This window comes from Hyalella azteca, unplaced genomic scaffold (assembly GCF_000764305.2).
Source record: "Hyalella azteca isolate HAZT.00-mixed unplaced genomic scaffold, Hazt_2.0.2 contig16654, whole genome shotgun sequence".
In the NCBI taxonomy this organism is placed as follows: domain Eukaryota; kingdom Metazoa; phylum Arthropoda; class Malacostraca; order Amphipoda; family Hyalellidae; genus Hyalella; species Hyalella azteca.
Window position 1 is genome coordinate 3,699 of NW_025946467.1, and position 13,034 is coordinate 16,732.

At 39.1% G+C, this 13,034-nt stretch overlaps 2 protein-coding genes across 5 annotated transcripts in view; both read left to right on the forward strand.

Annotated features, from left to right (window-relative positions):
- The first annotated feature begins 1,591 nt into the window (after positions 1 to 1,591).
- On the forward strand, positions 1,592 to 6,504 carry LOC108668808. Its single transcript, XM_018156061.2, has 5 exons — positions 1,592 to 2,613; positions 2,905 to 3,099; positions 4,142 to 4,288; positions 4,780 to 5,031; positions 5,259 to 6,504. The coding sequence occupies exons 1-5, from the start codon at positions 1,696 to 1,698 to the stop codon at positions 6,168 to 6,170; spliced, it is 2,424 nt and encodes an 807-aa protein (XP_018011550.1). The 5' UTR covers positions 1,592 to 1,695; the 3' UTR covers positions 6,171 to 6,504.
- A 451-nt stretch (positions 6,505 to 6,955) lies between these two features.
- The window catches only part of LOC108668807 (E3 ubiquitin-protein ligase TRIM9), a 37,206-nt gene continuing 31,127 nt past the window's right edge, over positions 6,956 to 13,034 (forward strand). For 2 of the 4 annotated variants that reach the window (XM_018156059.2, XM_018156060.2), the window contains exon 1: positions 8,430 to 9,409. In XM_018156059.2, the coding sequence (XP_018011548.1) occupies positions 8,651 to 9,409 (759 nt within the window). In that variant the 5' untranslated portion in view covers positions 8,430 to 8,650. Of the gene's footprint in view, positions 7,937 to 8,429; positions 9,410 to 13,034 lie in introns of those variants that run through there. The other 2 variants (XM_047884983.1, XM_047884984.1) reach the window with 2 other exon arrangements.

The following is a 13,034-nucleotide window of genomic DNA, read 5'->3' on the forward strand; positions in this document are numbered from 1 at the left end:
TATGAGCTATAGCATTATCCCAATTTATTCAAGAAAAACTAGACAAAAACAGCCTATTTTTATCTGCAATTTTAATAAATCACCACTGAAATAATTGTGTTTACTTGCAATTTGGAAACTTATGTCCCATATTTGAAGTAAGGTTGTGAATTTGAAAATACCAATTCTGCAATCAGACATGTATCTATCTTCAATGCCAATAACCTTGCAAGCTGCTCTAAAGTTGCTGGTGTTCAATTTAAAGCCATCAATTTTATAAACAAAACTGTACCACATCTTAATTCTTTCTAGCATAGTAATCAAAACTGTTTTTTGTTATAATTTAGCAGTTGACCCATATAAATCATACTTTTGACCAGTATTATATGGTTTTAGTGACATCAGCAAGGGCTGTGCAGTTTCTACTGAGTGGCAACTTGAGTCTCATAATGTGGCATTTAGGGTTTATTTCAAGCTGTGACTAGAGCTTTACAGGTATTTTGTGAACTGTGAGATTCCTGCTAGGTGAATTGCCTCTTATCTAATTGTTAACAGAAGTACATAATCATGCCACAAGATTCCAAATTTATTTTAAATGTCACTTGGGAGCTTTGTAAGAAGTAGGAATTTTTTCAATCTTGGCATGCATAACTATTTTTTTTTTTCATTTCTTGCTAAAGGAGCATTTATTTTGCAAGGTAAGAAGGTTCAGCTGTGAGATTCTGAACTGGCAAACAATGTAATTCAAGAGCTCATACACAAAAATATGTGCCAGGTGCAATTGAATTAATATTGTCATTCTATCAATTTGTGCTATGTGACAAAATATGTTGAGAATAAATGTGCCATGTGCCAAAAAGTTCAATTACGGATATGGACTGTGCAATTGCACATGAATGTTTACACATATTGCATGTATGTGCATTAGTGACTGCATACCGTATATGTTCATGTACATATTAATATATAAGTGACCATACATAGTTCAATTCAGGCTGCTGTGGACAGTGGCCGCAGCTGCAACTATGTGGTGATGCAATCACCATCTCATCATATGGCCATTGATGCAGCATTGTAGTGACCGTACATAGTTGAATGCCGGCTGCTATGGCTGTGCAATGACTCAATCCTATCCTCACCCCATAAAGCAATGCACATAGTGTATTAGTGACCATTGTTGCTTTCAATGCTGGCTGCTCATTTTGTGCAATAAAATTCCCTAAAACTTCATATCTTCTTGAGTTTTGGCAATAGAAAGCTTCAATATTTTAAATCCATGAATAATGTGCCCCATGAGCAACCATAAAAAGAAAATTTGTTGAGAAAAGAAAAAAGGGGTTCAGATCTACTTCAACTCATCATAGCACAGATAAGGAGATCTGAAATAAAATTTCATATCATGATGCGTAGGTAATATCACAATATAGTAGGTAATGTGGATGAAGACATGAATGAAACCTATGTAGTATTTACAATGCAGGCCACAAACAATTGAATGCCCAAATAATCTTAACATTCTACTAAATAATAGTAAACGGATTTAGTTTTATTTTTCTAAAAAAATTGTATTATCTTAAGAATTATAATTATCTGAAAATTTATAATATCCTGACATGCATTATTATTACATCTTTGCCTCATTGGCTATGTATAATCTTCTGATGCACTAATTCTCATTTATCAATTTTTTAGAACTCTTTCATTGCATCTGTTAAAATGACAGAAAATATGAACAGTGCTGTTGATCAGCTGTCTTCTATGCCAATGAACATGGAGGTTTCCCAACACTTATCACAAAACACTTCAGTCTCTTCAGTGTCATTACTTTCCCATGTTCCTTCATCATTGAATTCTCAGCTACACAACTTGAACAACCTTGTTAGCAACTGTTCTGAGATATCCTTCAATAACATGGCTGTGACATCAGGAGTTGCTGTACCAACTCTAGCTTCACATTCCAATCTCATATCTTATCCTCCACCTCTATCCTGCCATCCAAACCTTCCCAACACTCCTCTTGCATATCAAGCATTCATACCACATCCTGGATTTGTTGGGCACCCAAATCTGAACCCATACACAGCCATCACAAGCCAGGCTACAAGCATGGCTCCCTCACAGCAGTCTCGCCTTGCTGGATTATCATTGCTATCACAGCCACAGCCTCATGCTGCTCTGTTGCATCTTACTACTACATCACCTTCTGTTGTGGGTCATGATGTATCCACTAACACTGCTCTTTCTCATGCTCCAAATGTTGCTCATATTCAGAACCTTTCTAATCAACCGCAACAACTACAACCTCCACAACAGCAGGTTCCTCAAAATCTGCACCATATACCTTCCTACATGCAAGCTGTGCAGCAGCAGCAGCAACAGCCAGAACTGAACTGCAATAACAATCCACTTCTGTCAAAGACTACTTTGTCACCTGGCTATCCACAACCACAGCCTCTGCAACAACCAGCACAGCTGCACCAGCAACTTCCACAGCCTCAACAGCAGCAGCATACAATCTCTAATAACTTATCTACAATGAATAAAAATACCATGGCCCCCTGTACAGCTACATTAGTTCCTAATGCAGCTGCTACACCCATAAACAGCCGCTCGAATGCTTCAGTGAAGAAGAAAGTGAGTGAAGTTCTCTACCAATCAAATGAATTATCTTATAAATAAATTATCCATTTAAGTCTTCAACTTGTGTGGCGGCAAGATGTAAAGGAGTATATACCTATGTATGTAAATATACTTATACCATTTAAAAAATTTCTGAAACAAATATATGGTTGGTGAATGTTAAAAAATAAATACTGATGCATGAGCTTTTCTTGATTTCTGATAGTGTGTTGAAATCAAGATTAATAAAAGTTGTTGGTTGTAAGTATCCTAGATCCATAAAATGTAAAGCAATTCATTCAACAGCGCAGCACAACCCGAGCTCCTAAAGGCAGCACCAGCAATGAATGTTTCATCTGCAGTAACCACATTGACCCGTCATCCATGGACTCCACCATCAAACTGAGCATTAACATGCCTTACTCCCGAGCACCTCTTCTTGTGCTGCTTTCAGATGTTCTGGGTTACAATCTTGCACCAATGAGCAGCCTTCACTCAAAGGTAAGCATTTACTCTCAGCCCAGTTTTTCGCCTATAAATTAAACAATTTTGTGCTTCTCCTATGATTTTTTTTGTTGGACTTGCAGTAAATACAATTTAAAATAGCACCTGAGAGTTAAAAATAAAGTTCAATATTTCTGCTAACACATGAAGTCTCTTCAGTATATACCTATATCACTCTCCCAAAATAAGCTATGATCTATGCAAAGAAAAAATCTGTTTCATGACTTGTTTTTCATTATTCAATATTTTTTCTCCTAACTGTAAGATTATAGAAAATTATTAAGCTGCTGGGTGTTTGCTAATGTTCAATTATTTATTTTAATTATTTAGTGCTTTAGCAAGTGCTTTGTCAGAAACATTCCTTATGATCAGTTTGGGACTCCCTTGCATGTTGAACATTCTGTTCAACATACCATGCATTAGTAGTTCTGGTATAAATTTATGGTGTTATGGTTTTCATTTTCTCAAAGTGCTGTGCAGTCCCTGTTATTTGCTTCTCAAGATAGTGTGCAGGCCTTGTTATTTGCTTCTCAAGATAGTGTGCAGGCCCTGTTATTTTCTTCTCAAGATAGTGTGCAGTCCCTGTTATTTTCTTCTCAAGATAGTGCACAGGCCCTGTTATTTTCTTCTCAAGATAGTGTGCAGTCCCTGGGATTTGTTTCTTATGGTGATGCTCATTTCAGTTCCTGTCTTTTATATTTTTTGCTCACAAGACGCTCATTTCATTAAATTCCTTTTTATTTCTTGTGTCATTTTTATATTCCTAATTTAACTATTTTTCTTTTATGTGTTTTGCACTACGTTCGTTCCTTGCTTATCGCTTTCATTGAATTTGCTCCATTACGGGCGTTCAGACCGCTTTTATTGTGGTCATTCCTGAGGCGCACGCTCATTCCGTCATAGTTTGAGCGTTTGTTACTTGCAATGAAGCTCTTGTTACTGTGTTTCGCGTGGATAAATTCCTCGAGCCCGTGCTCAATTCGCCATAGACCGGGTATTTATTTCTGATGTTAATATTTCTTGTCCCCGTGATAATCAGGTGGTTTGCCGTGGCTGTTATCGCCTCCTGGAGGTTGTTGATGAAACGCAGCTCACGCAGACGAAGAACAAGGCCGACATTCGGCGTCGTTTTCAGCTCACCATGAACACAAAAGGGCTCGTCTACAGCAGGATTGAGAGAGATAGGGTAAGCTTTAGTTTGAAATCAGTTTTAAATGCGTTGATGGATTGCGGTTTGAAATGACATTTTTATCGAGAATTCCTTTTTAGCGCATTTTCTCATTTATGGAAAAAATGCACTATTGTGCTCGCCATGTCCGTCCGTCCGTCTGTCTGTCCGTCCGTCTGTCCGTGACCTCAAATTTTCGTCGACGAGAAAATGGTTGAAACTCACCATAATGGTTGAAAATGAATTTTGTCAGCGAATATGGTCGTTGTCATCTAATGTTTTCGATATAATACATAGCTGGACAATACTCCTACTCTAAATTTGAAGTTGATTCTCAAAGAAATGTCTAAGTATAGGCAAGGAAATATCAGCCTTGATTGTTTCAACTCAATAAGTAATCTATAAATTCATATTAGAAAATCATCTGTTTTTTCTATAATATATCAAAGTTCTCTATAATTGAATTATTGAATTACAGCCTCACTCTGACTACGTAATTTCGTCCCCAGCTGGGGAAGCTGCTGTGTCGTCGTTGCGGGAGCGCTGCTGCCGCGGCTGCTGCTCGGTTCCTAGCGAGCTCCAGCATCCCCCCTCGACGGAATAGAAACACAAATCGAGGGAAGAAAAAATTAGCTAATAAGAATGGCAGCGAAGGCCTGAACGCACCAAAAACTGAAGAAATCGAGACGCCAGAAGCAGGAAAAACTGACGTCAGCGAGCGTCGTTCGTCCGAGTCTGAAAACAGCGAGGCTGAATCTGAGGTAGCGCTTTGCTTGGACTCCGTTGGATACGATTTGTTATGTTCATAATTTATTTTATTTATATGTACATAAATGTACATTTCTTAATTAATGCTTTGAAGTAATTGACTTGTGATGAAATTTGAGGATTTCTTCTAGAGTGCCATGTATTTATGTGAACATATTTCAATGTTATTTGTGATTTTTTTCCCTAGTTCAACTTTGATTGTACTACGTTTCTTTACCAGACCGTGACTATGCTGGAGGTGGAACCTGACATTCATGTGGAGGACCTGAAGAGTTACAAGTGCGCAGAAAGCAAGCAGAACTTACTTGACGATGGCCCCTCGCCCTCGGTCAACACTCCTGTCTCGTGCCCTGACAAACCCATGCCTGATGTTGGAGGCTTTGGTAGTTCCGTAGACTCTGACGGATGTGATGCTAGGAACGGCCTGCTCAGCTACTCTTCTGATGAAGCTTCACTTCTGGAAGACTCGTGCGGCGGCAAACAGGAAGATGAAAACAAGGATGCTTGTGGTAACAACAACGAGTCGAACCCCAACAATGAAAACGACACTTCAAACGCTGCTAATGATAGTCCGAATGATGCCATAGTTCGTATTTATGATAATGACCCTGCAATTTTTGCAGGTGAGGAACGCTTGAAGGTTGGTGTGATGAGACGCGAGAGTATCTCGGTCGATACCAAATATCAGTGCAATTATTGTGCATTTGCTTGCTCCTCGGCTGTTGGACTAAAGATGCACGTGAGGGTGGGCCACAAGCCAGTCCTCGTTTATGATACTCTTAAGCATTTACAGAACCGAAACCCAATGCCGTATGGGATGCAATACGCGTCAATGGCAGCTCACAGCTTAGAGAACGTGGGCTCCAAGCTGCGCATGGGAGTCAGGCTACAAAACGTGGCTTCAGATCTCGCTTCTTTAAATGAAAAACCGTTCGTTTGTCTTTTCTGCGATTGTTCATATAAACTTCAGAGCTCTTTGTTGTCGCACTTCAGAGATCAACACAGTCCTTATAAGCCGTTCCAGTGCAGCCTGTGTTCTCAATCTTTTCGCCGCAACATTGAACTCGTGCGTCACAACATTTACAGGTGTCCTGCGCGAGCCAAGAACGCTAAAAAGTCCAGGAAATGGTAGCATTTACACGTTGATTATTAAATTTTGGTAGCAGCTGATTAATTTTGGCAGTAATTATTATTCCGTAGTCAACTGATGAAGTTTTCCATAGCCATGTAATTAATTGTATAGTTTTCTAAGCAATGGTTGAATAATGTTAAAGGCAATATTCTCAATGCAAGACCGAGGTTCTCTGTCTGGGACCAAGAGTTATCATATATTCTAGCGGTCATTACGACGTAACTTTTACTGCTAAACTATTTTCTTGAAATGGTAAGGCGGTCGGTGGAGTTGAGGGTTAACTCGAAAATTTGTTCAAGAAAAACTTATTTCTTTTTACAACACTTCTCTTTAACTTCACTTCTTGTTGTTTGTTTGTTTGTCTGCCACAAATCTTATAATCGATATTTAACACACTTCTACCTGTCCAATCGATCTGAAATATTGCACACTTGCGTAAAGTTGGAGACAATGCATGAATCAATTGACAGAATAAATAATTTTGAAAATTAAAAAAAAAATTTTTCAATATTAAAAAAAATTGACAAAATAATTTTGTCAGCTACAAATCTTATAAATGAAATTTGACACACTTCCACCTGTCCAATTGATCTGAAATTTTGCACACTTGTGTGAAGTCGGAGGCAATGCATGAATCATTGACAGAATGAATAATTTTGCTAAACTTTATATATTAAAAAATTTTGAAAAATTAATTTTTTTGATTTTCGAACATAAAATGAGAAATTCATTGTACATCTTTAACATTGGAGACACTGGATTCTTTAGAAGTGTTGTCTTTAAAAAGTAATTTTTAAACGTATATTATTTAGTCCTTCCAGATGATTATTTTGTTCATGCGAACTAATAGGATTCTGCAGCCGCAATCAATTCAATAGGATTCTGCTGTGCAATCTTTTGCCGGGCTCGATTTTCCTACGACTTGAATCATTTGCCAGCAACTTGCAAAATTTTTGCTCAAGTTCTATTTTTCGGGTTACGGTCAGTGTATTTGCCATTTATTTACATTCGTACGAAACGCCGCAATTCCATTTGAACTGAAATTATAGAATTGTAGGATGAAATTATCCAAGAAAAAGTTACCTCAATGATGGTAACTGGATGGAGTTACCTCTTAGTTTCTGCGGTTCCAGTGCGAGCTGGTACCATTTCGAACTAATTTACTAATAACTTTATTCGATCTTGCAAGCAGCTAACTGTTATTTTTCAAAATTTTCGTCTATTATATTTAGCAGGGTTTTCCATCTATCCTACGCGTTTGACTAATGCACTTGTTAAGCGAGATTTTTTCGATACATTCCAAACGCTTTTTTGTTGCCAGCTCGTCTACGTTTCCTGTACGTGTGCTGGATTAATTGACAAAGGGGAGAGATTTTATACGTATTACCTCTAAAACTATTTCAGTTCTACGATTTTAGTGTAAATCCTCTATATGTGTCTTTGTGTTATTTATTATAATTAGTCTTATTTTCCATTCTGTTGTGGTTACAACTGATAAATAATAATTTAATTGTCACCGTACTACTTGGCAAAAAGTGGTAGAGAAGTTTGAATCTCGTGAAGGAAAACGCGTATCGCAGATATTGTTTCTCATCCGCGTTGAAGAACTAAGCATTTAGGGAATTATCCAGATAACTTATGTGAATCTCTGAATTAGTATAGTTTTTCTGAGCATACCGGTCGCAGTCTTCTAGTCTCGCGGTAGTGACCACATTCTCCGTGGTGAGTGATGCCATCCTGAATGCTACTCCGCACTGGGAGCTCTAGTAAGTAAATGTGCAATAACTTCACTGCATTTCACTTATCCTATAAAATGTGTGTATTTATTTAGCTTTGCTGCCTGAACACGGTACCCGAAATGTATAAAAATTAAAGTAGATGCAGTAATCTCGACTCGAACTTACATTACGCTTCTACTACTATCAAATCATATACTAATATTTCTAGTATCGTTCCTTCGGTAGAGCTATTGCACTGATTTCGTTGTCACTTGAAACGCACGTACGCTTGGCAAGAACAAAACGTATGCGCCGCAGTAAATCGATGCTTCAGTAGCACAATAAACTTGCGAGTAAATTCTGTGGTTACTTCCTTGGGAGAATTTTAATCGTGCTACAAATATTGATGAAAGAATCCAGATAGGGTTTTAAATTACTGCAATCATGTTGTAGCTTCTCAACCATCAGACATGCTGCTAGGATAAGTTTTTCTACTGTATAAATTTGCCTCCTGGAAAAAAAGTTTAGCCACCGAATGAAGAATTGTGTATTTTACTGGCCGAAGAAATTTCGGTCAGAAAAAGTCGAAGTGGCAACTGCTGCGCCAGCGCCGCGCCGTCTAGCGCGCTGGGCTATTCCCAGTTATCCGCCCTTGCATCCTTGATGCTGTCGTTAGTGCTGTTGCTGCCGCGTGCCTGCTGAGTTCAAAACCTAACCACTGGAGCGCGATAGCAGCCAGTGTTGCTTCAGACGTTCGCAGATATGGAGGTGGAGCTAACGTGTCCGCATTGCGGTATCTTGTACCACGTGCCCGTGCTATTAGGATGTAACCACAGCTTATGTTTAGCTTGTGCGGTAACATTACAGGAGCCATGTTCTGTCAGAGACGAAGAGAGCCCTGGCGAGGTAGATAAAGTGTCTGTTTTTAGTGATACGGATTCAGGAGTGTCGTGCACTTCTCGCCCTACGAGCCTTGTTGGTCCTGATGGGAACAGCGGGAGCTCCAATGCAAGTGACACATCTTCGCACTCGGCCGAGAACAATAATTCACCGGCCTTTACCTTAGTATGCCCGCAATGTTCTGTAATAAATAAGCTCGACGATGGAGGGGCACATAGCTTACCACGCTATAAAATCATGGAAATACTGGTCGACAAATTTCGGCAGCGTTCTGCTTTGCCGGAAAAGTGTCAGATGTGTGACGGATCATCAGACGTGCGGCACGACGCTTCACTTTTTTGCGACCAGTGTTCTGTTTTTTATTGTGAGAATTGTAGGGAGACGTGTCATCCCAAAAGAGGGCCTTTAGCTGCACACATCATGCTAAGCGTTGCCGAAGGACGTAGTTTGCTCAGAGAAAGACGCAGGGAGACTGACGTTAAGTGCACGACTCATCCTCAGGAAACTTTGTCCATGTTTTGTCTCCAATGTAAAGTGTCGATGTGTGTCAATTGCCTCAGTAATGGTCTGCATCACGTCCACGACGTTCATGCAATATCTGCAATTACTCAAACGAGAAAGGTGAGTTTCATCATGGCTAGTGGCGCTATTTCCTTTTGTAAAATGTTCATCTACGAAAATATTTTTCTGTTTGAAATTACAATTAGCATTCGTATGTTCTACCGTCAACTGTCAAGCGTCAATGTCGCTTACGTCGCCACATTACTTAACTTTTAAGTCGCCGGCGTTCTGTAGAAACGATATTTTGTATTAACTAAACTAAACCACATTGCTCTACTTCCTAAACTTGATATAAAAAGCCTTACAATCGAGCCTACTGGCCCCTACAAATGGTAATTCCGACTTGTATTATATTACGTACGATTTTTAGTGACGAGTGACATTCATTATCACTTCATTGGGCAGTTCCTGCTGAGTGGCGACTTACGTTACGTGTCATTGACACAAAAAACGCTTGGGATTGGTTAATTTAGTCCTGTAATTGCGAGTTGCGACTATTTCTTGTCATGAATTAATAAAATGGCTATTTAGTTGACTGATAGTGATACGTGCTAGTGAAACGAGATGTACTACTCGACCTTCATTTTGTTTAATAACTTATAATTGCAAAGATGAAGCATAGTTCAATGATGCCCAATTAGGCAAATCTGCTTACCCCAATTGGCATGAAGAGGGACATTCAGTGTACCGTTCACTGGACATTCAGCTTATTTTGAAGCTAAACTATATATAATTATTTATTATTCAATTTTGGTTTTGTAGTTGTCATGACATGATTCATTTCCTTCTATTATGTCTCCATTTTGATGTTACTACATCATATTTCTATCAAATTTTCAAATAAAATTTCAAAGTTTTTCGATTTTATTTTTTGCTAAATAATGGAATATTTTCCATAAAATGTGTCCCTTTCTGGTTAATAACAAGAGCAGTTCTAACATGCTCATAAGTTAGTTAGACACAGTCTAACATAATTCATGTAGCATTATTCATGTAGAATTTCATGCCATGTTAATTAATATCTGATGTATGGCATGTAGCAAACTTACCTCCTAAGGCTGTGGCGACCTCAATACTTAATGACTTGCCATATTTATTCTCACTAATACAAGAACACGATGCATAACGCGTGAAAGACTGCATTATGCATTACCATTAAATAAATATTGTTGAACTGTCTGCCTTGTATCTGACGGCGTCTTATCTTTCATGTATGACCACGCAAAATTCCGTTGCGTGATGCCTGTCTCAGCGAACTTATGATTTCATTGTAGTTTCACAAGAACAGATAATCGCTTTGTAACTAATGTCCTATAATTACGTGGAGTATCACCGGTTATTTTCGTCCATAATTATTAATTAAAGTTTCGATAAATGTGAAATCAAATTACTATCTGCAAAAAACACTGAGCGTTTACAAAGGAACAACTGAACTGAATTTCTCCTTTGAAGTTCTTCTGACTGCATTACCAGAGAAAAATGTCTACTCTGCAAACGAACTCAGGAGCTTGCTTCTAGCCGCTCCTCTCGTATCCAATATGCAAATTCTCAGAAGTGCAAGTGTGCAGTCCGTGACTGAACTGCGGTCAGTCGGAGCGCTGACTTCGAGCTAGAAAATGTTCGCATGCAAGACAGGATTTGTAGTTTTGTATGCAAGCTTTGTTGACCAATCCTATGTTCTGACTTGAAGTGATCTTTGAAATAAGAAATGAAGAAAATTGTTAATTTCTTTTGCTTACTCTGTAGGTTAGCCTCCTGGTTCTGAAATTTGTTGCAACGTAATGACTTGCAAGATTTTGAGTTAGGCACTAAGTACTTTTTCCTTCTATTTCAGTCACTGCTTCCGACGTATAAAGTTTATTATGCATTTCATGAATAATATTTTTTTAACGACCTGTATATTCTACCATATCCTGAACATTACTTGTTCTGGTGCACGTTGAAAATAATTTTTTCAAGTCGCTGAACGACTTGTATTTAATAGGAGCTGACGGGACGTAATCAGGCAGCCAAGTTCGTGCGGCTGGATATCAAAGGCCTCGTTTATCGCGATAAAGACATGTAACTGCTGCTGCAAACTGTCCTCTCTCGACGTAACCTCGTTATCGGCATCGTAAACTTCTCGTAAGATGTCAAAGACTTTTGCGCTTTTCGACTGTGCGCTGAAGTTGTTTGTTTTTATATACTATTTGCAGTCTCTTCATTATGTAGAAGCTTTAAGTCTTTCAGGAAACTTTACTTTTATGAAGAAGCTTGGAAATTGTTTTTAGACTAAATTTATTCAGAATAATTACATTAATTCAAAATTTATTTGTTTGACTACTACTTTATCCTTGATCTAGGTAAATTGTTTTATTATACTAATTATGGAAGGGTCCGTTTCTCTTGGTATTAGTATGGGCAAAACAGGCACCACCTGAAAGTCAAATATCCGAGCCTGAAAATATTCAGCTTTTCTTGAGCATATTAGCGTTCTCTTTTCCATCTTCGCTTCTTCTTGTTTAGTTGTACTGCGCGTGATCAGGAGATTGCATGCAAATTGCCATCGTTAGAGCCTCTCCGGTGATCAAGGCTTGATCTCCCATTTGATGGCAACCTTTATCAGGCTCTCGTGTGGTCTCTTGCCCTTAATCGTCAGAAGCTCACAAAGATCGTGTGCGCAACTCGCTGTTCAGTTCAACACTTATACATCATAATTACGTCTTTGCACTCTACCACTCTACCAGTTAGGACTAGGCGAGGAAAGCAACCGAACTAAAGCTCACTGTGCAGCACGGGTGAACTACGAGCATCAGTTCTTCATGTATACCCATGATAATTACTGCTCTGGGTGAGCTGATAAATTTCTTCGTCACGCTCAAGCTGCTTCTTTCTCTCAAATTAAGGAGAGTTTATAGGCATAATAAATGGTTGCATCCGAAAGCTCCTGTCAACGGTCGTTTTTACCATGCCGTTCCTTTTATATTGGTCGCCTATTTACTGAGTGAACTTTCCAGTGCATAATGAAATATTTGTTTGGACGATCCTGTGTTGTCATTTTGTCTTGTGTAATTACCCTCAGTACATTTCGGAGATATCTAGCGTCGTTCTCCGAATGTGGTCTTGCATGCGTTTGTAATATACTAAACTTGATTACCATAAATGCATGAAAACATACATGTTAAACTATCCCATAGAAGTATGCAATCGTCCAACTAATTTCAGATTAGTTAGTTCAGTGGCAGAGGGGTTCTGAACAGTTAATTATCAGTTGAATGAACTCCTTGANTTCTCTGTGACCCTTCGCTGGGCCGAGCTGCCTTTGGAACTTGAGGTTCCCTGTGACCCTTCGCTAGGTAGAGCTGCCTTTGGAACTTAGGGTTCCCTGTGACCCTTCGCTGGGCCGAGCTGCCTTTAGAACTTGGGTTCCCTGTGACCTTTCGCTAGGCCGAGCTGCCTTTAGAACTTGGGGTTCCCTGTGACCCTTCGCTGGGCCGAGCTGCCTTTAGAACTTGGGGTTCCCAGCGACTCTTCGCTGGGCCGAGCTGCCTATAGAACTTGGGGTTCCAAGCGACCCTTCGCTGGAGTCTCATGGTGAACACGAGTCTTACGATTGTCTCTTTGATTGTTTGCTGGTGGCAAGCATAATCCAAAACCTAAGCTTGAGGTTCTAAATTGCCTATCTATTTGAGGATTTTTCTGTATC

Excerpts from the sequence above, each read along its gene's own strand:
- LOC108668808 (XM_018156061.2), top strand. The coding sequence starts at position 1,696 with ATGACAGAAAATATGAACAGTGCTGTTGATCAGCTGTCTTCTATGCCA. Across the intron at positions 2,614-2,904 it reads ATGCTTCAGTGAAGAAGAAA|CGCAGCACAACCCGAGCTCC; the intron begins GTGAGTGAAGTT and ends TTCATTCAACAG. Across the intron at positions 5,032-5,258 it reads ACAGCGAGGCTGAATCTGAG|ACCGTGACTATGCTGGAGGT; the intron begins GTAGCGCTTTGC and ends TTTCTTTACCAG.